Source organism: Lipotes vexillifer, unplaced genomic scaffold, assembly GCF_000442215.2.
Source record: "Lipotes vexillifer unplaced genomic scaffold, Lipotes_vexillifer_v1.1 scaffold1516, whole genome shotgun sequence".
NCBI lineage: Eukaryota > Metazoa > Chordata > Mammalia > Artiodactyla > Lipotidae > Lipotes > Lipotes vexillifer.
Genome location: NW_006780501.1, coordinates 159,336 through 186,052, shown reverse-complemented (window position 1 = coordinate 186,052; position 26,717 = coordinate 159,336). Strand labels below are relative to the sequence as shown.

At 32.8% G+C, this 26,717-nt stretch overlaps 1 protein-coding gene across 2 annotated transcripts in view; it reads right to left on the bottom strand.

Moving 5' to 3' along the window:
* Positions 1-460: 460 nt before the first annotated feature.
* The window catches only part of ZNF280D (zinc finger protein 280D), a 94,455-nt gene continuing 68,198 nt past the window's right edge, over positions 461-26,717 (bottom strand). For both annotated transcript variants that reach the window (XM_007453688.1, XM_007453689.1), the window contains exons 18-20: positions 21,020-21,065; positions 2,547-2,602; positions 461-1,085 (exon numbers count right to left, since the gene is read on the bottom strand). In XM_007453688.1, the coding sequence (XP_007453750.1) occupies positions 461-1,085; positions 2,547-2,602; positions 21,020-21,065 (727 nt within the window). The remainder of the gene's footprint in view (positions 1,086-2,546; positions 2,603-21,019; positions 21,066-26,717) is intronic.

The following is a 26,717-nucleotide window of genomic DNA, read 5'->3' as shown; positions in this document are numbered from 1 at the left end:
CATTATTTTAAATCAATTATTCCCAAAAGGTATGTGGTTTCCAAATCTCTTCCTTTACGTTAATTGAAAAGAATGTACAGGTAATAAGGACTTTTAGTTTAGAACTGATGGAAATTTCAAAAGCTTTATTAATATAACTAATATTCTAATATTCAATTCATATTGACCACCAGGTTCCATAACCTCGAAAACTGCTAAATGAGACTTTTTCATTGCAAACTTCACTTTCATTAAAATCTTATTCATGTCTTAAAAACTTCTTGGAAATTCATACTAATCATGCTATTAATGATGAATTGATTTAATAACCTAGGTTGAATATACAGGTAAAGTGTATGAATGACCTCCCTCACATTTTTCTATCTCTGCACTCTGCAACAGCACCACTGAGCTCACCTGATAGCACTGTTCCAAATGCTCTTATCGTTGGTACACTAAAACTTAGAATGCCTAATTAATTTCAACTTCTTTCTTTTTCATCTGCCAGGTCTCCTGTTGTCTCTGTTGTGCTAAGGCTATTTTCTCCAGGAACGTCATCTGTTTGATCAGACACTACTTCATCAGTCTTGGCTGAAGGATCACCACTACCTTTCTGAAGAATCTCTGTGGCTTCAAACTCAAGCACTTCTGAGGGAGTCAAAGGTTCCAAATGAATACTGCCTTGCTCACTAACATCAGAACTAACAGATTCAGGTTCATCTCTTTTTCTCAAAAACTGATCAATGCTAACATCACCAGATGTTAACTGCAAATCCTTAATATTCTTTGAAGAAAATCTAGCTTCACTGGCATTGCAATCTTCAATCTGATCACGTGCAATGAGGTTTTCTGAACTTTGGCACCTCTTCAACTCTGTTTCCTGACAAATGTGCTCTATTTGTTTTTCCTTTTCCACCTTATCTGCATCAATAATTGAATCATAACTGAAGATATTCTTTGAGCCAGTTTCCTGGTCTTCAAGACAGGTATCATTTTCTTTATCTGAACCTGATACCCCTTCTTCACTTTTTGTTGTTGATGAGCCTTCGAATAAATGCACATCACATCCATTTTTTATTTCCTCTGAAGAAGCTTCATCTTGTTTACTGAAAAAATAAAGCTATTTATTATCTATTTCTTCATAATACAATGTATTTGAACACTAACAAAATAAAGACATTCTCTAAAAAATTTTTTAAAAAGGCACACTTGCCCACCAAAAAAAAAAAAAAAAAAAAAGAGGTCCCCGGTCTTTGCCATGATGTTACAATTTAGGAGGTGGCCATGTTCTTGGGCAACAGAGTGAGAAACTCTGTAGTCGCATATTAAAAGGAGTCCTGAGGAGTCTATTCACTGGTTTTCATTCTGGTTATCATTATTTTTATCTGTTCATACCCTTGCTTATTTTTAGTTAAAATGTAAGTGAGCTTATTAATTCGTAAGAGTCATTTAAATTTGTAAAATTCTTATTTTTGTTCAGATCTTATTGAACTAACTATAATTTACAGAAAATGTTAAAAAATATGGATGTGACTAGTCTCCTTTTTCTAAATCCTTATTTGAATTTTTGTTAACTTTTCCCAACCAGAATTCTAGGAAAAATGCTAGGTGAAGGAAGGGCTAGATAATTTTTCTTTTCTTTTCTTTTTTTATGCGGACTATTTTTAAAGTCTTTATTGAGTTTGTTACAACATTGCTTCTGTTCTATGTTTTGTTTTCTTGGCAGTGAGGCTTGTAGGATCCTAGCTCCCCCACCAGGGATTGAACCCACACACCCCCACCCTGTGTTGGAAGGTGAAGTCTCAACCACTGGGCCATCAAGGAAGTCCCAGGGCTAGATAATTTTTCTAGTGAAGTCTAAGAAACATCTTCAAAAGGTCTTATTCCATAATTTTCTTTTTAGAGGCAATAGATTAATTAATCTCATCAGGTTAACAAGCAGCCTACTATAAAACACACAGCATAAAGATAGAAATGGGGAAAGTACTTAATCTAAAAGACAAAATCACCTTTAGCTGGAATAAAGTTCTAATTAGAATGTTGGATTTTCTTTTGCTAAAAAAATAATTGTGAAATCTCGTGTTCTGCAGTGTTCTACTCAAGCATTAAATTTTTAAAAACCAATACTTGAATCTGAACCTTTTATGTTGAGATCCCACCAAAGAAGTAGCTTTACAGCTTTTTGAAAATACTTAAAAAATAAGATATTAAAATTAACTATTTGCAAGAATCGTCACCACCTTATAACCTGTAGCATCTTGTAACTATTTTCATTTAATAGAGGCAATTAAAATCTGTTAACATTTTACTTACTTGTAAGTACTTTTAAAAAATTTAACAACTTATAAAATGTATTCTACATGTTTAAGATTTCAAAACTAAGGATCTGCAGTATATTTCTGTTATATTAATATTTCAAAATTTTATTTTAATTAAAAGCCATTACTAAAAGGAGCACCATATACAAAATTTAAATAGCCTTTTGCCAATTAACTGAAATATAACACAGCTCAAGTATCATTGTATATACTTGAATTTCATGAGATTCAGTTTTTCCTTATATTTACCTTTCAGAATTTGATGTTTCAGTTTCTCCTTCAGCCATATTAGGTCTTGCAATTTCCTGAAATGATTAATAATAATTTTCTTTTATATTCAAAACTAAGCTTAAAGTAAACTACTTTTATTATACTAAACTTTCTAGATAAAAAGAACTTACATGTGCTACCTAGTATACTAAAGAAAGAGAAAAAAATTCTTAATTTAAAGTATGTATTAAAATAATTCTCATAACTAAAAGCATGATTACAAAAATTGCTTTTTAAAAAACTTGTAAGAATTTCAGTGTACCAAAACCTTCTGAATCAAGGACACGAAACAGTTATCCAGTTATAACAATACCTGCTTTCCTTAGATTCTTTCAAATATGGGCCATAATTATAATTACTTGAATAGAAAACTAGTAAAACACAGCTTGAATTTGAATGTGTCATCCACAGTATTTTATACACACATATTAAATACAGGTACTTAGATAAAACATTTATGAAATTATGATTTTATATTTGAAGCCATGGTAACCCTTCCATTGTCAAACCAAGTAATATTAAACAATAGATAAATGAAATATTTTTGCTTATTTCAAATGTTTTTTGGTGAGGAAAGAATACACTAAAACCTCAGTAAGCCAGAGGGCAGCCTAACAGTTTATAACAAATTACTGAGCATATATGATGCATGAGGTAGTACGTTAAGAACTTTACGTTCACTATCTCATCACTTAATCCTCATATTAGATATTATAAACTCCATTTCTACAAATGAGAATAAAGACTGCGGGGGTTAAGTAGAAAACCAAAGGCAATACTACAGTAAGTGGTGAAGTTTCAAATCTAGGTCCAGTTCAGCCACAATAGTGATTGATTCAAATCTGTGAAAGTGATATGGTGTATTAATCACATACATGTAATATTTCCTCACTCTCCAAAAGCCCTGCTAAAATGAGGGCAAAGAAATAAAATATTTTCACTCATAAAGACCAAGAAAACATCAAAGCATACTAACTGTCAAAGAGATTTCAGCAAAGTTTTAGATGGATAGTGGCTGGAGGAATGGAAATTGACTTCACAGTGTGGAGGAAGTTACAACTAAATGTCTGAGCAGGGAATGCAAGGAAAAGAGAATCAGTTTTCCCAGAGAACATAAGAGATCTGGTATTTGGGGAAATTCAGTACACTATCCAGTACCCAAAAGGTAAAAATGAAGCATGAATACTGCTGAGAAATCTAAATGCTCTTTCCCCAACTCATGCAACAGATACCTATCCTTTCCTCTACCACTTAGGCCAAAGGTTAACTCTGAACTGGAGACAGTCTAGACTTGTGAACATCAGGAATGGCAAAGGGCAGGCATGAGGTACTGAAAGAAAACAGAAAAATTTAGTAGAGGTCCATAAACTGAAAAAAGGGACCCACATTTATCTCTCTGCCTGGCTCCCAGAATGCTAGCAGCCAGAGGAACCACTCTTCACCCCACCACCCACAGCTGGAATCTAGAAGATTCCTCTTTGGAGAAAATTATCAGCCTCAAAGACTTTGAAAGCATCCTCCCTACCAAAGAATCAGTCAGCTCAGCAACTGATTTTCCTATGTTGAAGTCTAAACAATTGCCATGCAGACTGTGCAGGCTGTACAGCACACTAATCCATGAGGCAACCTTCACAATATAATCCATGTCAGCAGTTCTCCAAGTGTGGTTCACAGACACATGGGGCCTCCAAGACACTTTCAGGAGGCATGTGAGGTTAAAATTCTTGGTACTACAGCCGTGGTGAGTAAAAATGCTGGCATCTTAATTCAAATCAAGGCACTGACATAGAATCAAAACTGTACTAGTAGTCACTGTATTCTCCACTGGCATACATCAGCAGTAAAATTAATTTTATTAAATATCAATCACTGAGTGCATGTCTTTTTAATATTCTGTGTAATGAAATACCAAATATGCATAAAGCACTGCTATTGCGCACTAAAAACACTTGGGTCTGTGACTGAGTTGCAAGCTGAACTTGGCCACATTTTTTTCATGGAACATGATTTTTATTTTAAAGAATGACTGTCAAACTATGAATATTTAGACTTGAGTATTTAGAAGACATTTTCTTCGAAACTGACAAAGTGAGCATGTCACATCAAAGAAAACAACCGACAGTATTTGTTGCCAGTAATAAAATTCAAGGAAAAATTAAATTTTAGGATAACTTGTATCCACTATTCATGAGATTAATGCTAATATTAATGAATGTGATTACCTGATATTACATAATGAAACATGTCAACACTTAGAAGATCTATGTAACTTGTGAACCAATATATTCCAAATGACTAAATGCACATTGTTATAAAATCATGCATGGATAAAAGAGCCAATCAAAGTGTAAGCCAGACCAATAGATTTTAATGTAATAGAGTACAAAAAGTTCAGTGATATGGAGTCAGATTCCACATTGCAACAAACCTTTTAAGAAAAAGTCCACTTGTCTACTTTTGATGTCATAAAAAAGAATAATCACAATTATCTGAAGAGATTAAAGTACTAGATGAGGCTGGGTATTTTTCTTATATTTCAACCAAAATAACATTTCACAACAGATTGAATGTAGAAACATGAGGATCCAGTTTCCTTCTATTTAACTAGACATTAAAGAGATATGCAAAAGCGCAAAACAATTTCATTCTTCTAACTAAATTTCTTTTGTTTTGACAAATAGTTATTTTTCAGAAAAATATTTGCCATTTTAAGTAACAGTATTTTAAAAATTTCATACTTTTAATTTCTAGTACTGTAAATATCAATACATTTTGAGAGTACTAAGGGGTATATATAACAGGGTTGTACCCTGTGGAGTGCTGCAGTGCACAACCTGTACGGCTATGCAAGGCAGCCCTGTCCCTGTCCAAACACAGGGTTTTCAATAAACTTTTTAGCACTTCACTTTTATGGACAGCCAAGGATCACCACACAACTGAAGACATCCTTTACGTCAGACAGATCAAAATAAACAAGAGAATAAAGAGGCTAGGAGACATCAGAGACTTTGCTGGGAACAAAATAAATATGTATAATATATTTAATATCCCTGGAGAGGTATGAAATGTTATGTCCATTAAACAAGAACAAAAAACTATGAAGACAAAACAACTGAAGAATAAAAAGAACAATTCAAAACTAAATATATGGCAATCTAAAGTAAGCAATTAAATTTAGAAAATCTTTTTTGAAAGGTTGAATGAAAGGACAAAAAGATGGAAGGCAAGAAAGAAAATGCCATACAATCAAAAGAGGTGATGCAGGAAGTAGTGTCAGATCAATAGGAGTTTCAAAAAAAAGAGAGAACAGAGAAAATAAAAGTGAAAATTTACCAAAGAAATAAAACAAGAAAATTTCCCCCAAACAGAAATATCCAAAATTACAAAGGCTTATCAAATTCCTACCATAATGAATGAAAAAAGGATGATGGGTGAACATATGAAATTTCAAAACACCTGAGATAGAGATAACCATTAAAGTTGCCAGAAAGAATAAAATAACATAAACACAAAGAAAGTGGACCAAAAATGGCATCAGACTTAACGAAAACAATACTTTCAAATATGCATAGGAAAAATGTTTTCTATGTACTTCATCCAAACTATCATTAGAGTAAATACAGTTTTAAATTTACACTAAGTGAAAAAAGAATCAACCTTTCTGTGGAAGTTGTTAGAGGACATGTTTCATCAAAATAAGGAGTAAAACAAGAAAAGAGGAACTCACAGTTCAGGAAACAGGATATCCAACACAAGAAAGTGGCAAAGTAAAATCCTGATACAACAAATTATGCATTAGGCTTAGACAGTAACTAGTTTAAATTACAGCAGATCGGAGAGAAGATCTCCAGGCCCTCCAACAATTTTTTTTTTTTGATGTGTGTGAACATTTAGAAAAAATACTTCCAAACATTAGACAACACATCACAACATTTAAAAAAACAGCATTAGACGCACATTAGACTAAACAAATCAGTAAAAATATATTTTTACCCAGAAAAGTAAAATGAAGTATAGGAAAGAAAATCACAGTATACTTCCTGGCTCAGTATACATAATGGTCTCAAAAACTGTGATGTTAACTACGCTGACATCAGTGCTATGCCAAGCCATATAGAAACGAGAGAGAAAATACACATAACATAAAATTTACCATCTTAACCGTTTTTAAATGTATAGTTCACTGGTATTAAATACATTCACATTGTTATGCAATCATTACCACCATCCATCCCCATAACTTTTTTCATCTTGTAAAACTGAAACTCTACACCCATTAAACAATAGCTCCTTATTCTCCCCTCCCCACAGCCTCTTGCAACCACCACCATACTCTTTCTTTTATTTTGTTTAAGTACCTCATACAAATGAAATCACATAATATCTGTCTTCTTGTGACTGGCTTATTACACTAGCAAAATGTCCTCAAAGTTGATCCATATTGCAGAATCCCCTTCCTTCTTATGGCTGAATATTCCATGGTATGCGTATACCACATTTTGCTTATTCTTTCATCTACTGATGGACACTTGGTTTACTTCCATGTTTTAGCTATTGTGAATAATGCTGCTATGAAAATAGGAGTACAAATATCTCTTCAACTCTTTGCTTTCAAGTCTTTTGGGTACAGTATACCCAAAAGAGGAACTGCTGGATCATATAATTTTTTTGAGGAACTGCCATACTGCTTTCTACAATGGCTATACCATTTTACATTACCAGCAACAGTGTACAAAGCTTCAATTTCTCCACATCAGCATCAACACCTGTCTTCTGGTTTTGGAGTTTTTTGTGGTTTTGTGTGTGTGTGTGTGTTTTTATGTGTCTGTGGGTTTTTTGGTTTTTGTTTAACAGTAGCCATCCTAATGGGTGTGAGGTGGTATCTCATTGATTTGCATTTCTCTAATGATTAGTGATGTTGCACATCTATGTGTTTATTGGCCATTTGTATATCTTCTTTGGAGAAATGCCTGTTCAAGTCCTTTATGCATTTTTGAATTGGGTTGTTTATGTTGTTATTGAGTTTTATGAGTTCTCTATATATTCTGGATATTAATTCCTTATCAGATGTATGATTTGCAAATATTTCCTCCCATTCTATGGGTTGCCTTTTTATTCACTGGATAGTATATTTGATGCACAAAATTATTAATTTGTACAATTTTTTTCTTTCATTACCTGTGCCTTTGGTGTAATAACCAAAAAATCACTACTAATTTCAATGTCATGAAGTTTTTGTCCTTTATTTTATTCTAAGAACTTTATTATTTTAGGTCTTACATTTAAGTCCCTTATCAATTTTGAGTCAATGCTTGTATATAGTGCTGGGTAAGAGTACAACTTAATTCTTTTGCATATGGATATCCAGTTTTCCCAGCATCATTTATTAAAAAGACTGTCCTTTCCCCATTGGTCTTGGCACCCCCATAAAAATCATTTGACCATATATACAAAGGTTTATTTCTGGGCTCTCTATTCTATTCCTTTGGTCTATAGGTCTGTCTTTATCCCAATACCACACTGTTTTGTTTACTGCAGCTTTGTCATAAAATTTTAAAAACAGGACATTTGAGCGCTGCAGTTTTTTTCTTCTTTTTCAAAGTTGTTTTGGCTATTTGAAGTCCCTTGAGCTTCCATATAAATTTTAGGATGAGTTTTTCTATTTCTGCAAAAAATATCTTTGGGATTTTTGCAGGGATTGCAATAAATCTGTAGATTGTTTTGGGTACTATTGGCATTTTAACAATATTAAGTCTTCCAATCCATGAACATGGGTTGTCTTTCCATTTTTTTTTTTTTTTGTCTTCTCAAATCTCTTTCAGTAAAGTTTTATAGTTTCTTTGTAGAAGTCTTCTACCTCTTTGATTAAGTAAATTCCTAAGTATTTTATTCTTTTTTATGCTATTAAAGTTGAATTGTTTAGTAATTTCCTTTTCAGATTGTTCATTAGTTGTGTATAGAAATACAACTGATTTTTGTGTGCTGACTTTGTGTCCTGCTATTTACTTTGCTGAATTAATTTAAGTTCTAATAGGGTTTTGTATGAAATCTTTAGGGTTTTCTACATATAAAATGGTATCATCTGCTAACAGAGATAATTTTACCGCTTTTCCAATTTGGATGTCTTTTCTTTTTCTTGACTAATTGCTCTGGCTAAAACTTCCAGTACTATGTTGAAAAGAAGTGGTGAAAGTGGACATCTTGCTTTGTTCTTAATCTTAGAGGAAAATCTTTTAGTCTTTTACCATTGAGTATGATGTTTGTTGTGGGGTTTTCTTATATGGCTTTATTATGTTGAAGCAGTTTCCTTCTGTTTCTAGGTTGTTGAGGTTTTTTTTATTTTGTTTTGTTTTTTTTGCTGTACACGGGCCTCTCACTGTTGTAGCCTCTCCCGTTGCGGAGCACAGGCTCCGGACACACAGGCTCAGCGGCCATGGCTCACGGGCCCAGCTGCTCCGCGGCTTGTGGGATCTTCCCAGACCGGGGCACGAACCCGTGTCCCCTGCATCGGCAGGCGGACTCTCAACCACTGCGCCACCAGGGAAGCCCCTGTTGAGCATTTTTAACATGCAAGGGTGCTGAATTTTGTCAAACACCATTTCTGCATCAACTGAGGTGATAATGTAGTTTTTGTTGCTTCCTTTCATTGAGGTGGCTTATTACATTGATCAATTTTCATATATTGAACCATCCTTGCATTCCAGGAGTGAATCCCATTTGTTCATGGTATATAATCCTTTTAATATATTGCTTAATTCTGTTTGCTAGTATTTTGTTGAGGTTACTTGCATCAATGTTCATAAGGGATATTTATCTGTAGTTTTCTTTTCTTGTATTGTCTTTGTCTGGCTTTGGTATCAGGGTAATGCTGGCCTCACAGAATGAGTTTAGAAATATTTCTTGCTCTTCAACTTTGGAAAAGTTTGAAAGAAGTGGTATTAGTTCTTATTTAGATGTTTGTTAGAATTTACTAGAGAAGTCGTCAGGTCAAGGGGTTTTCTTTGTTAAGAGATTTTTGATTACTCATTCAATCTCCTTACTAGTTATGTATCTACTCAGGTTTTCTATTTCTTCATGATTTAGTCTTGCTAGGTTTTGAGTTTCTAGCCATTTGTCCATTTCATGTAGGTTATCCAATTTGTTGACACAGAGTTCATAGTACTCTCTTAAGAACATTTTTATTTCTATAGAAATGGTAGTAATGTACCCACTTTCATTTCTGATTTTAGTAATTTAAGTCTTCTCTCTTTTTAAGTATTTCTGGCTAAAGGTTTGTCAATTTTGTTGACCTTAGCAATGAACCAACTTTTCTCTATTGCTTTCTATTCTCTGTTTCATTTATTCCTGTGCTAATTTTACTTCTTTCCTTCTGCCAGCTTTGGATTTAGTTTCTCCTTCTTTTTCTAGTTCCTTAAGTTGTACAGTTAGGTTGTTGCTTTTAGATGTCTCATTTTTTAATATAAGGATTTACAGCTATATATTTCCATTTTAGCATCACTTTCACTGCAGTTTAGAAGTTTTGGCATGTTGTATTTTTCTTTTCATTCTTATCTAAGTATTTTCTAATTTCCCTTGTGATTTCTTCTTTGATCCATTGGTTGTTTTAAAGTGTATTGTTTAATTTCTAAAATCTGGTGAATTTTTCATTTTTCCTTTTATTATTGATTTCTAATTTCATCCTGTGATCAGAGAAGATACTTTGTATGACATCTATCTTTTAAAAACCACTGAGATTTAATTTGTGGCTTACTATATGGTCTATCCTGGAAAATGTCCCGTGTGTACTTGAGAAGAATGTGTATTCTGTTGTTGCTGGGTAGAGTGTTCTGTGTATGTCTGCAAACCTAGTAGGTTTATTAAGTCTTCTACTTCCTTACTTATGTCTAATTATTCTATCAATTATTGTGAGCAGAGTACTGAAGTCTCCAACTATTACTGTAGAATTGTCTATTTTTCCCTTCAACTCTGTTTTTGCTTCATATAAATTGGCAGTCTGTAAGTAGGTGTATAGTCATAATTGTTATATCTTCTTGCCGTAGTAAACTTTTTATTAATATATAATGTCCTTCTTTTTCTCTTGTAAGCTTTTTTGATTGAAAGTCTATTTTGTCTGACATTAGTAAAGCCATCCATACTCTCTTTTGGTTACTATTTGCATGGACTATCTTTTTCATCCTTTCACTTTCAGCTTGTGTCTTTGAATTTCAAGTGAGTCTCTTGTATACAGCATGTAGTTGGATCATATATTTTTTATCCATTCTGCCAACCTCAGTCCTTTGATTGGAAAGTTTAATACATTAACATTTAGATTAATTACTGATAAGGAGGGATTTATTTTGTCATTGGGTTATTCGTTTTCTACGTATCTTATTGCTTTTTTTGGCTCTCACTTCCTTCATTACTGACTTCTTTTCTGTTTAGTTGATTTTTTTGTAGAGAAATGTTTAAAAGATTTTATCATTTCCCCTTGTGTATATTCTATAGCTATTTTCTTTATGGTTACTTTGAGGATTACATGTAATATCCTAAAGTTATAACCTTCTAATCTGAATTTATACCAGCTAATTTCAATAACATACCAAAACTCTGTTCCTTTATAGTTCCATCCCCATTCCTTTTGGTTGCTGATGTCAGAAAATTACATCTTTATTCATTGTATACCTAGATATAAACTAAATGCACTAGTCACCTAAATTATGTAGGAAACAAAATTAGAAGTTACAAACCAAAGTTAGAGAAATACTAAATTTTACACTAAAATTTTTTTTTCTTTAAATGCATTCATCTCTTAATTTATGTAGAAAACAAAAAGTACAGCTACAAATCAGTTACAAAATACTAGATTTTATAATTTCCCATGCACTTACCTTTATTGAGATCTTTATTTTGCCACAGAGCTTTGAGTTGTCATGTATTGTCCTTTCATTTCACCATGCAGGACTCCCTTGAGCACTTCTGGGAGGGCAGATCTAGTGGTCAAGAACTCTCTCAGTTTTGTTTACGTGAGAATGTCTTAATTTCTAACTTTTGAGTGACAGAATTGCTGGATAGAGGATTCTTGAGGTTTTCTTTTTAGCACTTTGAATATATCGACCTACTGCCTGTTGGCTTCCAAAGTTCCTCATGAGAAGTCTGTGGATAATTTTATTGAGAATCCCTTGTATGTGATGATTCAATTCTCTTTGCTGCTTTCAAGATTCTCTTTATCTTTTGGAAGTACGTGTCTTAGTGTGGGTCTCTTTGAGTTCATCTTACTTGGAATCTGTTGTGCTTTCTGAATGTTTACATTCATGTATTTCATCAAATTTTGGAAATCTGCAGTCATTATTTCTTCAAATATTCTCTCTTTTCCTTCTGGGACTCTCATGATGCGAATGTTGGACTACTTAACGGTGTCCTAAAGCTCCCTTAGGTTCTGTTTACTTTTCTTCAATCTGTTTTCTTTCTGTTCCTCAAACTCAATAATTTCTATTGTCTTATCTTTAAGTTGGCTGATTCTTTCTTCTGCCTGCTCAAATCTGCCTTTGAATCCCTCTAGTGAATTTTTCATCTTCAGTTATTGCACTTTTCATCTCCAGAATTTCTTTTTGGTTTCTTTTAGGTTTTCTATCCCTTTATTTATATTTCCACTTTGTTCACGTACTGTTTTCTTGACTTTCTCCACACATTCCTTTTGTTCTCTGGGCATCTTTAAGACAGTTTTTTAAAATTCTTTGTCTAGTATATCTGCCATTATGTCTTTTTCAGGAAAAGTTTCTGTTGATTTTTTTTTGTTTTGAATGGGCCATACTTGCCTGTTTCTTTGTATATCTTGTGATTTTTTGTTGAACACTGGACAGTTGAGTCTAATAATGTAGTAACTCTGGGAATCAGATTCTTCCCTTTGCCCAGCATTTGCCTGTTTTATTTTTATTTTAATTTTTATTGTTGTAGGCTGTCTCTGTTCCCAAATCACCCTGAGGTGTAAACTTAAGGTCTTCATATGTCTTTTCTGAGACTTTCCCTGGGCATATGCAATCTCTTTCTAATTTTACCCATATACACAGTGTTTTTGAATGTCCTAGCCTTTAATGTCTGAATCCTGAAAGGGGGAAAAGTGAAAAATGAAGGGAGAAAAAGGGCTGTCCTTAAATTCCTTGGAAGTCATTTCAGCTAGAGGGGAAGGGGCTTGCAACAATGGGGGGGAGGTGCAACAATAATGTGACCACTTCTTTGTCTGCAACTCCTTGATAAGCAGCAGCAACCAGATTCCCAATATCTGGAGGACAAGGTCTTTTTTGCCCACTCTGGCTCCCATAAGTTGTGTGCAAGCTGCTCCAGGAACATGTGCACAGCTGCCTGCCATATGGCTGCTACAGTGCTAAGGTCTTAAATTGATGGAAATTAACTGCAATTCACTCTCCAAGTCTTCACCTGGAAGTTGCAAGCCTTCAACAGACTTTAGAGCTTCAAAATAGTTATATCAGATAGAGTCAATCTGTGCAATTGCTGTCTAGGTGGGGAGCCAGATTCCTGGTGCTTCCTACTGTGCCATCTTCCCACAATTCTCCTCTCTGTATATTTTTAAAAGTTTTTTCCCCCAGAACATTAAAGTAGTTGAAAAATATTGAAAAGTTGAAAAGTAGGTATATTAAACTCACAATAGTAGTTGAAGTTTAAACATTTTATGCCTACCAAAACCAGAATTTATTATCATTTTACTTTTCTGGCTTTAGTGGAAGCAAGCACATCAATAACATTTTCAAAGTCTAATTCTTTTATTATCTTGTTTCAAATAAGTAAATTGCCATGCTTGGCAATTTCTCTTAACCAAGTGACAATTCTAAATAATTTAAAATTAACTTCAGCTTACTGTAACTTCTTTTGCAGGATGCTACTGTGGCTGGTATTGTTTTAAAATTTTGAATACCACTTTGTTAATCAGTTTTAGAAGACCCAAATATAAGGCTTACATTATATCACAATTTATTAATATTGTATGTTGCTTTAAACAATTCCACATGAAATTTCTATAGAATTTAAATTGTCAAAATATTTAAGAACTGGGTCAGTAGCTGCTTTTTGTAAATCAGATGTAATCTATAGAAAATAACTTTTCTCCAGTTTAAAAGTTCAAAATCTGAAGCCATTTAATTTTTCATATACCTGTTTCAAATATGAAATTAGGTCATTTATAACCTAATGTCTACTTGATAAGCACTTTTCCCATAATTATCAATACTCTCATTTAGTGATTCATGCATTTCCAATTTCTTTTTCACTCATTTTCAAATTCAGGAAGAATATTCACATCTCTTGCTCAAGTTTTACATTCACTGAACACACTTTCAAAATTACTTTCATTTGTGGTAAGGAAAGGAACAGGATTTTTATTAAGCACAGAGCTTTACATATGGTCATGCTTTCTAACTGTAAAGCTTTGTTAAACTTTTGCCACTTTGTTCAAAATACCATCCCATATAGATAATGTGTAAAAATCTGTAATATTTTTGTAACAATATGCTTTTCATCTCAACATAATGTATTCTGACATTTGTTTGATATTATATCTTTTCATATCTGATACACATCTCTAATTTGTGTGCAAAGTATCAAGTATCTTGATTGCATTTAACCTTGATGCCCATCAGGTATCTGTGATTTTTTTTTTTTTTTTTTTTTCCCCCTTGCGTTATGCGGGCCTCTCACTGTTGTGGCCTCTCCCATTTGCGGAGCACAGGCTCCGGACGCGCAGGCTCAGCGGCCATGGCTCACGGGCCCAGCCGCTCCGCGGCATGTGGGATCTTCCCGAAACGGGGCACGAACCCGCGTCTCCTGCATCAGCAGGCGGACTCTCAAGCACTGCGCCACCAGGGAAGCCCGGTATCTGTGATTTTAATGTTGTTTTCAGAATTGACAAGAATATTCCATCTGCTCACTGTATTACCCCAGTCCTAAAATATATATCCTTTGTACAATACTAAAAAAAATATGATCATATTTGAATTCACAAATGCAGCATTTTTTTGTATTAAATTATGATTATGAGCTGGGCAAGGCACAAATTTGGCATAATTATTTTGGGGGAGAAATACTGGCTTATACACACTTGTATACATGTGCCATATCTATTCCATTATCATTTCCTGGCCAGGACAATTTTTTTACATAAGTATCAACTCTTGCTAACTTACTGATAATGTGATAAGCTAGACCATATCTAGTTTTTTTTTTTAATAACAGCTTTATTGAGATATAATTAATCCAGTTTTTAATTTTGTTGCAATTAAGTCAAAACTTTCTTCTCCTGCAATGACATCATTCCTAACGTAAATATACCTAGTAATCATAAACATTAATTCATGATGTACTATATTTGGTTTATAATCAAAAAGTAAGAAAAATTATTTTGCTTCTTTTATTCTTCTTAGTATTTCGGATTTAACATGATTTCCTAATAACATTATAAATTTGCTTTGAATTTTACTATACAAATGAAACACATAATATTTATGATGATTAGCTGTATTATTTTAATGTCCTTAGTTCAACTGAATTTAGAACATTCCAGCATCTGAGCTTCCAATAATTTCTTGTGCTACTTTGAGAGATAAATTATTTTTGCACAAAACATACAATATGTAAAGTCACTCACACATATTTTATCACATTCTGTAAAGCATCATCTATTAAACTATCAGACTGAATATACATTAAAAAACACTTCCATTTATAAAAATCATCATGATGAAATATGATTTTTTCATTATCACAAATTCTGTTTAAATTTTTCCAATCTTTGAAACCACTTTTTGAGTTGCAAATATTTGATTCTGTTGTAATTTTTGCTAAAAAGAATGCACAGGAAACAAACTAAAGACAAAGATTCTTTGGAATAAATGAGCCAGTCACAATGAATTAACTCACCACTAGACAATTTTTTAAAAGACCCATCTTTTGAAAATATTTGCCCACCATGTGAAACACATACTCTACAATCTGCATCTTGTCCTTGGATGGTCCCCTGCTCTATTAAAATCATTTTACTTTATTAGAAACAGGTGACCATGATGAAGAATTAAACATTTAATTCAAATAGCATCTTCTATTTTCTTGCACATGCTTATATTCACTAGCTTCTGAAATTTCTGACATGCCATTATCTTATCTTTTTTGCACAATTCAAATAAAATTCTTTATTTAACTCTATATTTCATAGTAATTCTATTCTAATAGTGTCAGTGTTAGAGATTTCATTTTAAGTAGCTGGAATATTTTTTTCTACCAAACCTGTTACTGTCCCCTATAATTTTGATCAATTTCTTGATGCATGCATTTTTCTTCTTCTTCTAAACAATGGACCACTTGAGTTTTTAAATGCCATATTTATTTTTAAGAATTTTAATATAAATTTTAAATATATTTATTTTTAATTAATACATCCAGTTAAATATAATAATTAATTTATATGAATTAGTTCATATAAATTATAATATTTAACAGGTCTACATAAACATTTGTATGAAAAATACAAAAATCATTAATTACAAACAACAGAAAACTACATACCAGGTTTCCAGACCAACGGGGTGAAAAAAAAGTAGTGAAAAATATTTTTTATATAAACAAGTGAGTAACAGTAAATTATCACTGTTTTAAGTGAAGAAAGTATAAAGTTTCCTGGTAAGAAAATACTTTTTCAGAAAATTTTCACATTTCATCAAATTTATTTATGAAAGGTCAAATATATTAATAAAATTTGTATTACTTACCTTAGTGCCCTTAATAATGTTGTAAAAAAAATCATATAAACATGTATTTGTAATTAAACAAGTTTACCTTTTACTTAGCAGTAACATGTGAAGCTACAAACAATGAAAACAACTTGTCACCTTCCCTCATGACTGAACAAGGACCATCAAAAAAGCAGAAGTGAGACCTTGTTGTGCTTGTGTCCCCCATGTGCATTGACTCTCAGGGTCATACAAGTGCAAGGCTGGATGCTGTCTTTAATTACAATTTTAAAATTATGTTCATCATGGATCACTCTGCATTAATTTTTATTTTTAAACATATTAAAAGAAAATATTTATCTGATTTTTGAATTTTTTGTAGCTCCCTTGAATTTTTTGCCAGAGGTGAGGTCTCACTTGCCTCATTCTAATTCTGGCCCTGGCTGGGATGCTGGGGTTGGGGGGGATGAAGGAAAGTAGGGATGGTGGTCTAGAGAAGCAAATTCTTAATTACTGTAACAGTAAGTCCTAGTTGAAAAAAAGACAAGTAAAAATATGGTTACATTATTTAGAAATATGGAGATAAATATTACATCAAATAGCTAAAAGAGTTGAAAATAGCTACCTCTGAAGAGTTGGATGGAAAAGGGTGAGGGAGACGAGTTACTACTTTTATGATAAACTAGCCACACAAATTTTTAACTTTTAACTCGATAAAAATAAAAAGTAATTTTACAAAGTCTGAAACTCTCAAGTGTCTGAAAAAGTTACAAAGCAAAAAGCAATAAAAACAGAACAAAAAAAGAAAAACAAAAACCTTGGAAATTCTTTATGGATAGCCCCAAGTAGTCTTACAGAAATAGGCTATAGGGTTAATTTGCCATTTCATTAGCGAAATTACAGGGGACCTCTATTTTGCATATTATGTGTATGTTTGAATTGAGAAAACAATATTTTTAAAAAGAGAGAGAAAAACACCATAAAGTCACCCTGAGAGGACTCTTGTGTGTACCTACCATAACTGATACGCTTGGAATATGGTAGTTATCTTATTGGATTACAATACTTTCATGTCTAATTGTCCTACTAGATTTTGACCACCTTGGGGATAGGGAAATAATTTTATTAATCTTTGTTCCCAATATAAAGATTCCTGGAACATGCTATCAAGTGTTTCCTAATAGCCTTGAAGGAAGCAACAAAAGAGAAAGGCATCTGTACCCACCTTCTCTCTCTTACCCCTCTACTTAGTTATAATGAAACTACACTAACCATCAGACTAAAGAGGAAGAGTTATGGTATATATATACATATGTGTATATATATATATATATATATATATAGTTAGGATATAAAAGCAGTAAAATGTTGCAGTGTATAGAATATACATAGTAGCAGAAAAGAGATTGTTTTAGAAACTCACCATATAATATGAATTCCAAATACAATCTAGCATATGAAAGGAATTAATTTTGAAAGAAGAAATGTAAAACTATACAAATGAAAAAGTGACAACAGGAAAATATTACTGGGGTACAACATTGATTCCACTACAAGCCATCTGATCAAAATCTTGAAGAATAATTCAAGCTATCCACCATCTCACATGTGTACTTAAACACCTGGGTCTATTCGAGGGACTATCCACACCACATATATTTGAAAGAAGTACCAGACCAAAACTGTGCTATGTGGCCTTCCATTCAATATGGCTTCCTCTGCTTATGGCCTGCTAAATTTTTAGCATAAGCTTTTTTTCTTTTAACAAAAAATAAATTTAAGAAAGTTGGTTTATGTAAGAAAAGGTTGGTTTTACTTCACACAGATGCAACAGGGCAATCAAAGGAAAGTAAGAGTTTGATGATTTATTCAAGTATGAATGCATCAGGAAACAATCAGTGGATGATGTTATGAAATGATGAATTCGTAAGTTTTCTTCATGCCCATGCTTTTATGTATTTGGAAAGAAGAGAGGCAAACCCTGTTGTCCCCAGGGTACATGCGCCAACTGGGTGATGGAAGAAAACATTTCTCTTCTGAAGACCCAGAGACACAGAGCCAGCTTGAGAGCCTGAGAACAACAGAGAACATCACAGCAATCCCCACCACCCACCACTGGGCTAGCAAACATCAAATAACAAGCAACAGCAGTACTGCTGGAAGAAAGGTAAGAGTGTAGAGAAAGAGAGACAACCTCTGTGGCTCAGTCTCACAAGGAAAGGCTAAAACTGAGTGTGGAGCAATGATACCGAGAAAAAAACCTCCAGTAATATAACTTCCACCCTAAGCGCAAGGAAATACTATAGGAATTACTATAGGAATTGAACTTGGCAGTATATGGAGGGTAACCATAGTGATAAAAATAACAAAACCCTGGCCTTCCCTGGTGGCACAGTGGTTGAGACTCCACCTGCCGATGCAGGGGACACGGATTCGTGCCCCGGTCCGGGAAGATCCCACATGCCGCGGAGCGGCTGGGCCCGTGAGCCATGGCTGCTGAGCCTGCGCGTCGGGAGCCTGTGCTCCGCAACGGGCTCGGCCACAACAGTGAGAGGCCTGCGTACCGCCAAAAAAAACAAAAAACAAAAAAAAAACCCAAGTCAACTCACTACTAGGTAGACCAAATCCCATACTAATGGCCTAACATGAGAAAAATCATGCCCATTTTCAGATATAAATACTATTTATCTCAGTCCTACACATAATGTCTTGCTTTCAACCAAACATACACAGAAAAACCAAAGGAAAAAAAACAAAAGTACACTGTCAGAAGATAAAACAATTAGCAGAACCAGACTTAGACACAACCCAGCTGTTGGAACTATCAGACAGAAAATTTTAAATTACTATGATTAATATGTTAAATGCTTTGGTAGAAAAAGGAGAACAACATGCATGATCAGATAGGAATTTTATCAAAGGATCAGAAATTGTAAGAATCAATGCAAATGCTAGGAAAAAAACTCCAAACAAACCACAATCACAGAAATGAAAAATGTTTTTGATGGGTTCAACAGCAGACCTTACACAGCTGAAAAATGAATCCGTAAATAGGTCAATAGATAAAAATTACCCAAACTGAAACACTAAGAAAAAAAAGTGTGGTGGGAGGCAGGGAGGAGGGGATGGGGAGACTAGAACAGGGCATCTAAGAACAGGGATTAATATCAAATGGTATAACATATGTGAAATTGAAACTCCAGAAGTAGAAGATACAGGACAAGTCAGAGAATACCGATCAGGATGAATGCCAAAAATAAATACATAAACATATAAATAAACAACTGAGCAAATCAGACTTAGACACATCATGTTCAAACTGATAAGAACTAAAGATAAAGACAAAATCTTGAGGGCAGCCAAAGAAAATTGACACATTACATACATATATAGAAACAAAGATAAAAATTACAGTAAGACATCACATCAGAAAATATGAATGCCAAGAGACAATAAAATGACTTCTTTAAATGCTGAAAGAAAACAGTTAACCCAGAATTCTATACTCACCAAAAAATTACTTTCAAAAATGAAAAATAAAGATTTTTTTGAAGGAAAAAAGCATGGAAGAAGTAATCACCAGTAGATCTGCAGTATGAGATATTTCAAAGGAAGTTGTTTAGGCAAAAGGAATGTGATAAAAGAAAGAAACCAAGAGCTACATAAAGAAATGAACACTAGAAATGGAAAAAAGGAAGGTGAATACAAAATTTTTTAAGTATTTAATTGCTCTAAAAGACAATTTAAAGTAAAAATGGTAACACTGTATTCTGTCTTATAACCTAGTTAAAAGTAAAATATATGACACTAGAAACAAAAAGAACACACAAAATATCGATATTGGAAATAAAAGAGAGGATTACCACTGCGGACCCCACAGGCATTAAAAGAATAAGGGAATACAACAAACAACTGTTTACATATAAATTCAACATTATAGATAAAATGTACCGATTCCTCAAAAACCACAAACACCAAAACTCACTCAAGAATGAACAGATAACCAAGAAATCCTATATCTAGTAAAGACGTTTATTTGTAGCTAAAAACATTTCAAACAAATGAAAACTTTCCGTGGGATAAAAGAAAGCCACTTGGGAGAAGGCTGATACTGTCTAGGTTTCACTTATTCACTCTACAAAATAGAAATGCTGAACCTGCCTCACTTCATTATACTCAGAAAGAGACAAGTAACATTAAGAAATATTTCAAAAACTGACACCAAGAAAACACATACATAAGCAAAATTATTTCTATACTCATACATTAGACTGCCCAGTAAGTAACATTTATATGATAACCCTGAGTGTTATATTCAGAGTGCCTGTTTAAGGTAGCTAAAATGTATTTAATATATATTCAAAATATTTCTATTTTAAAAATTAAATCTTTTTGAGTCTTCTAAAAAGATTAATTTTCCAATGTGTCAAATGTTTGATATTTTAATAATTTCATAATTTTTAAGTCATAAATTTATCTCCATTAATTATTAGTTGAACTAAATAACAGGCAAGTGAAATATAATAATGCCTTTGTCAAAATAAAACACTTTACAATTTTACCGAGGGTTAAATATTTTTATATATAATGAAAACAAAAATCTCAAGTTTTTTCTTTCTGATAACATACCAATAATTGTTAGTGATGTACACACATTGAATTGAAGTGTTTTAAAAATCACACGCACAATACTTTCAAATGTGTAAATCTTTAAGAGATATCAAATATAACATAATTTACCTCAGACACAGGTTCTTGTTCCTTAGTGGGAGCTTCATTTTTTAATCTTGAAAACAAAATAAGTATTGAGCATTTAATTTTAAGTTTACAATAAAAAATATGAAACAGTCGTTTTTTGCATGCTTAAAATAATTTAAATGTAAATTTAAATTAATGCACATTTATACTATAATAGTAAATGATCTCTGTAAATATTTTAAGGGAAAAGTAAAATGCATGAGACTAAACAGTAGATTCAATATATGCTCTAAATAAATGAATACAGACATGTATTTCCTCTTCTCTAAAAACAAGAGCACTTAACAAAGGTTCTCTATGTTAAGTACAATTTTTAAAAAAGACATAACACATTAGTATAACTGTTTCAAAAAAAGAATTACCCTTTAAAAAATGAAAGCAGGTTATATGCTTAATATATATAATATGCACCAGTATTTACTATTATAGGACTCAAAAAGTGTGAGAAAATATTTTATCTATTGTAAAGTTCAAATGGTAATGTCATTTCAATATATATTACAATTAACTTAAAGGTGGTAAAATTACAGAAATAATTTAGAATTTTGAAGAATGTATTCTCTTAAAAACCTTCACAAGCATAGCTCAAATATCAACTATAAAATTTTAAACTCTGATTTCTAAAAAATACTAATTATAACTTATGACATTAATAAAGGCATATGTCATCTATAAAATCTTTTAAAATATAGGGTTGGCCAAAAGGCTCATTCGTGTTTTTCCTTAAGGCGGCTCTATTAGCACTTAGTTGTCTTTAACTTCATTCGAAACAATTTTGTTAGATTGTATGTGACAGCTATCATATCAGTGTGCATTTAAAAAAGGACTTATCAAAATTGGTGAATTTTTGTGTAGTCATTTTAATATTGAAGATGGAAGAAAAAAAGCAACATTTTCAGCTTATTATGCTTTACCATTTCAAGAAAGGTAAAAACACAACTGAAACGCAAAAAAGAGATTTGTGCAGTGTATGGAGAAGGTGCTGTGACTGATTAAACATGTCAAAGTGGTTTGCCAAGTTTCATGATGGAGATTTCTCGCTGGATGATGCTCCACAGGTCGGGTACACCAGTTGAAGTTGATAGCGATCAAATCAAGACATTAATTGAGAACAATCAACGTTTTACCACGTGGGAAATAGCCGACATACTCAAAATACCAAATCAAGCGCTGAAAATCATTTGAACCAGCTTGGTCATGTTCATCACTTTGATGTTTGCATTCTACATAAGTGAAAAAAACTTTCTTAACCGTATTTCCGCGTGCAGTTCGCTACTTAAATGTAAGGAAAACGTTCCGTTTTTAAAATCAATTGTGATGGGCAATGAAAAGTGGATACTGTACAATAAACGTGGAACAGATACTGTACAATAAACGTGGGGCAAGAGAAATAAACCACCACCAACCACACTAAAGGCCGGTCTTCATCCAAGGAAGGTGACGTTTATATGGTGGGATTGGAAAGGAGTCCTCTGTCATGAGCTCCTTCCGGAAAAACAAACGATTAATTCCAACAAGTACTGCTCCCAATTAGATCAACTGAAAGCAGCACTCGACGAAAAGCGTCCAGAATTCGTCAACAGAAAACGCATAATCTTCCATCAGGATAACTCAAGACTGCATATTTCTTTGATGACCAGGCAAAAACTGTTACAGCTTGGCTGGGAAGTTCTCATTCATCCACCTTATTCACCAGACATTGCACCTTCGGATTTCCATTTATTTAGGTCTTTAACAAAATTCTCTTAATTGAAAAAATTTCCATTCCCTGGAAGACTGTAAAAGGCACCTGGAACGGTTCTTTGCTCAAAAAGAAAGTTTTGGGAAGATGGAATTATGAAGTTGCCTGGAAAATGGCCTTAGATAGTGGAACAAAAGGGTGAGTACATTGTTCAATAAAGTTCTTGGTGAAAATAAAAAATGTGTCTTTTATTTTTGCTTTAAAACCGAAGGCACTTTTTGGCCAACCCAATATGTCAATTTAACATAAAAACTACCTGTGCCAAAGGATCTTTCTTTTAAACTGCTGATGACTAAATATTATTTGGTGATATTATACATTAAACAATTTTAATCTGCATAAGTATAGTGACTACCTGATCAGAAATGCCCTTAATAGTTAAGTGATTCATAACTTAATGAAGGCTTAATATCTATACTTTAGGATTAATATACTTAACATAAGCAACAACTGTACTAACTTAAATTTCATGGACAAAACTGAAGACATCTAGTAGGATAGAAATGTCAACCATCCTAAAAGCTAACCTCATGGTTACTCAATGAAATACTGAGTTACATGGTTACTCAATGAAATCCCTCTTTATCCATTCTCTGAGGGCATATTTTAAAAATTAGGTCTATAAATGTTATATTCCTAGATATTAATAATAACTGTAAAATTACTTATGTCCATTTTAGTTATTACATGAAATTGTAAACAATTTAAAATAGAACATGTCCTTTTTTGTAGAAGTACTATATTGGTAGTGTTTATAATAACTTTCAACTAATTTTGCTAAATAAATCTAAATTAATAAAACTTGCACAAAAAATTGACAAAATGCACAAATTATCATTTTTTGGGTTAAAGATTTTGTAAATCTCTCAGGTATTTAATTGTGAACAATATTCATAAAGATGAAATAATATCAACTGTACAGTACAACTTCACTGCTTTAATAATTTATGGGAATAATTATATGGGAAATTATATGGGAAAATAATTATATGGGAAAATAATTGTTTTAAGAAGAACATGTATAAAGTTGTAAGAAAACATGAAAAATTTGTTTCTTGTTGCAAGAAACAAAAAGTAGATATTAATTGATTTTTATTTCTAAGCATTTAATAATTTTAAACTCAGTCTGAAAAACTGTAAAACATATTGGTTACAAACTAGTTTAAAAATATTTTATAAAAGAATTTTCCTTTTCCACTTACTGTCGAAAATGTTATCAAAGGTCGACCTTAAATTCTTACAAAAGAAACATTACCATGCTAATCATTTTCACATATAGCTATTCTAATAAATTGATTTTATGCAGCAATTAAAATGAAAGCTATTAAGCATGTGTTACTATTATTGCTGGCATTTCAATTGGGGAAACTGAATTTTCTTAATATCTCTGCAAGGGAGGTTGGTGACAGGTTTTTATTACCCTTCATTTTACTGACTAAGAAACTGGTAGATGAGAACAAAATAAATTATTGAAGTAACTACCAAGAAGAGGCTTATGTGCCCTATTTTGTTGTGTGGCTTTAACCATACTGGTATTCTGTTTAAGGGACAGAATTGTAATAATCAGTGAAAATATTTAGAAAAATCAATCTAAAAAAAATTAGAAAAGCACACTACATAAAATTTCATTGAGTTATAAATTCATCATTAAAATGTACACAATGTTTTTGCAACTACAAAAGCATACTTTGACATTAACAAATTTTAATACAACTACTAATATATCATTAACACTTTTGAAAAGAAAAAAATGTTCTTACCTTTAATCTTATTCATTAAAGATGCCTGCTGAAATAGTCATCATTTGAGATGCTCAATTGCTTGGTAGAAGACAGTGAAATTTGCTAAGCTCAAAGTTCTGAGCTAATGACCTGCCATTAGATAATTAGACTTTTCACCTGTGAATTCTTGCAATATTTTTTAATAGAAAAATTTTGTACAGCATTTAAAACAAACATTATTTAAGATTTCAATTTAAACAGAAGGATTGACGGTTATGGATTTCAACAACAACCATTAGAGATCAAGATTGCAATTAATTCAATTTTCTTCTGTATGTAAATCTGCTTTCCCTCTAAAGTTCAAAATAAAATAAATGTCCCTACTTGCATTTTTCTGCAGATCACATGACCAATCCAAAGCTACATGTAAAATGAGCATTTTGGTTAAATTACATCATTGCATTTTTTTGAGGTTTCATTCATACTATAAATAAGTGGGGTAGAGGGAAAATGCTCATATTCATTTCAATCAGACCACATTCTTTCCTTCTAATAACATTTAAAAGCCAAAAATTTCAATGCTGATTTTCAAAATGTAATCTTTGCGAATACTTACAAGCAAACTAAGAAGCTGAAAAAAGGTTTACAACAAGCCAGTAGTAAAGTCAACCAGTTCTCAAGACCTTCCAGTTACCCATTCCAGATTAAATTTAGGATAGTAATCATTATACTAATAAATAAGAGTAAAACATCTAGTGCACCATTTCTGACCGTTTGTTTTGAGAGGTGTTAACAGATGTGTGGAAAGGATTGATTGATCTAAACATTTACCAGGTTGCACGTACATTAGGTACTGTGCTAAAAGTTCCAGTCCAAAGACACAGTCCCTCCTGTGAAGGAGTTTACTGTCAAGGAAATGTATTGAAGCAAATGTTTACAGAATTGTGAAGTGCTAAAAAAGAGACATGTATATTGTGGCTATACAAAGGACTGAGCTACTATGAGGGGGAAAGGTGCAAGGAGGCAGTGAAGATACTACAGTGAACAAGGTTTTGCAGCAAGAGCAGGAGTTAGCAAAGCAGGGAAAGGAGAGACAAGGTGGAGGAAAAGCAAAGAAATATAAAACACAGCAATGATATGATACTGAGCGGTCTCATATGACTAGCAGGTAGGGAACAAGGGAGAGTAGTCGAAGATGCAACTGAAGAGATAGCAAGGGCTACTCTAGGAAAGATCTTGATTGTCAAGCTAAAGCGTTTGTGCTAAGAACTTTATTCTAAGGTTAATAAGAAAGTATGATAAGATTTGTGCCTCAGAAAGAAAAAAGGCAGTATCAGAAGAGGATAAGCTCCAGACCAGGAGTCCAGATAAGAGACAGTTAATGACTGATAAAAGAACAACAAAGTGTTCTTTTTTTAATCAGAATTATGGGGCCTAGTTTTCGACTCAGGAAAAAAAAAAAGGTTAGTTGCATAAAGTGTCAACGAAAAGGCCACAGAAATTGGGAAGTCATATGGCATCTCAACTACAAAGAGTTCAAAGTTACTTGCAGTCCTAATGCTTGCTTATGCAGCTGTGATCCCTAGGCAGTACAGGAAGTTTCCGCTCAAAAATAGCGGGAAAAACTTTTGATCACTATTTTTCTTACTTCTAAGTCCCAGAAGTTTCTATGTCATTGTATTCACATAATTTTTCTATCATGAAATATTGATTTAACATATAATAAATTTTTGTTATTAAAAAAAAAAAAGAGACAGTTAATGACTGTCCCAGGTAAAGCAGTAGGAGTGTCAAAGAGGAGGAAGGTTTTAGGAGGTTGATAAAGTAAAACCAACAGAATATAGGTACCAATTGGATAAACGTAAATGAGGAGAGCAAACATGATCCCCTACATGTCCTCCATTCATATAAAAACATTTACCGCTCAGACCTACTTAGTCTTATATAGCTCATTCTTTGGCACAATTCCAACAATCACCTCTAAACCAATAACCTGCAAATCATCAACCAGAACATAACCCTTACATTTTACTATTTTTCAATCAATCAACTCAAAAATATCATAGTATATTAGACTTAGACTTGAGTCCTACAAGAGTATATTATCCAATTGCCCCTATCTTGTAAATGAGAAAAATCTACAGCCTAAAAATGCTAAAGTAATAAATCCATTAAGCAACAGAACTGGTTCTACTTCAGATTTCCACTGCATTTCTTC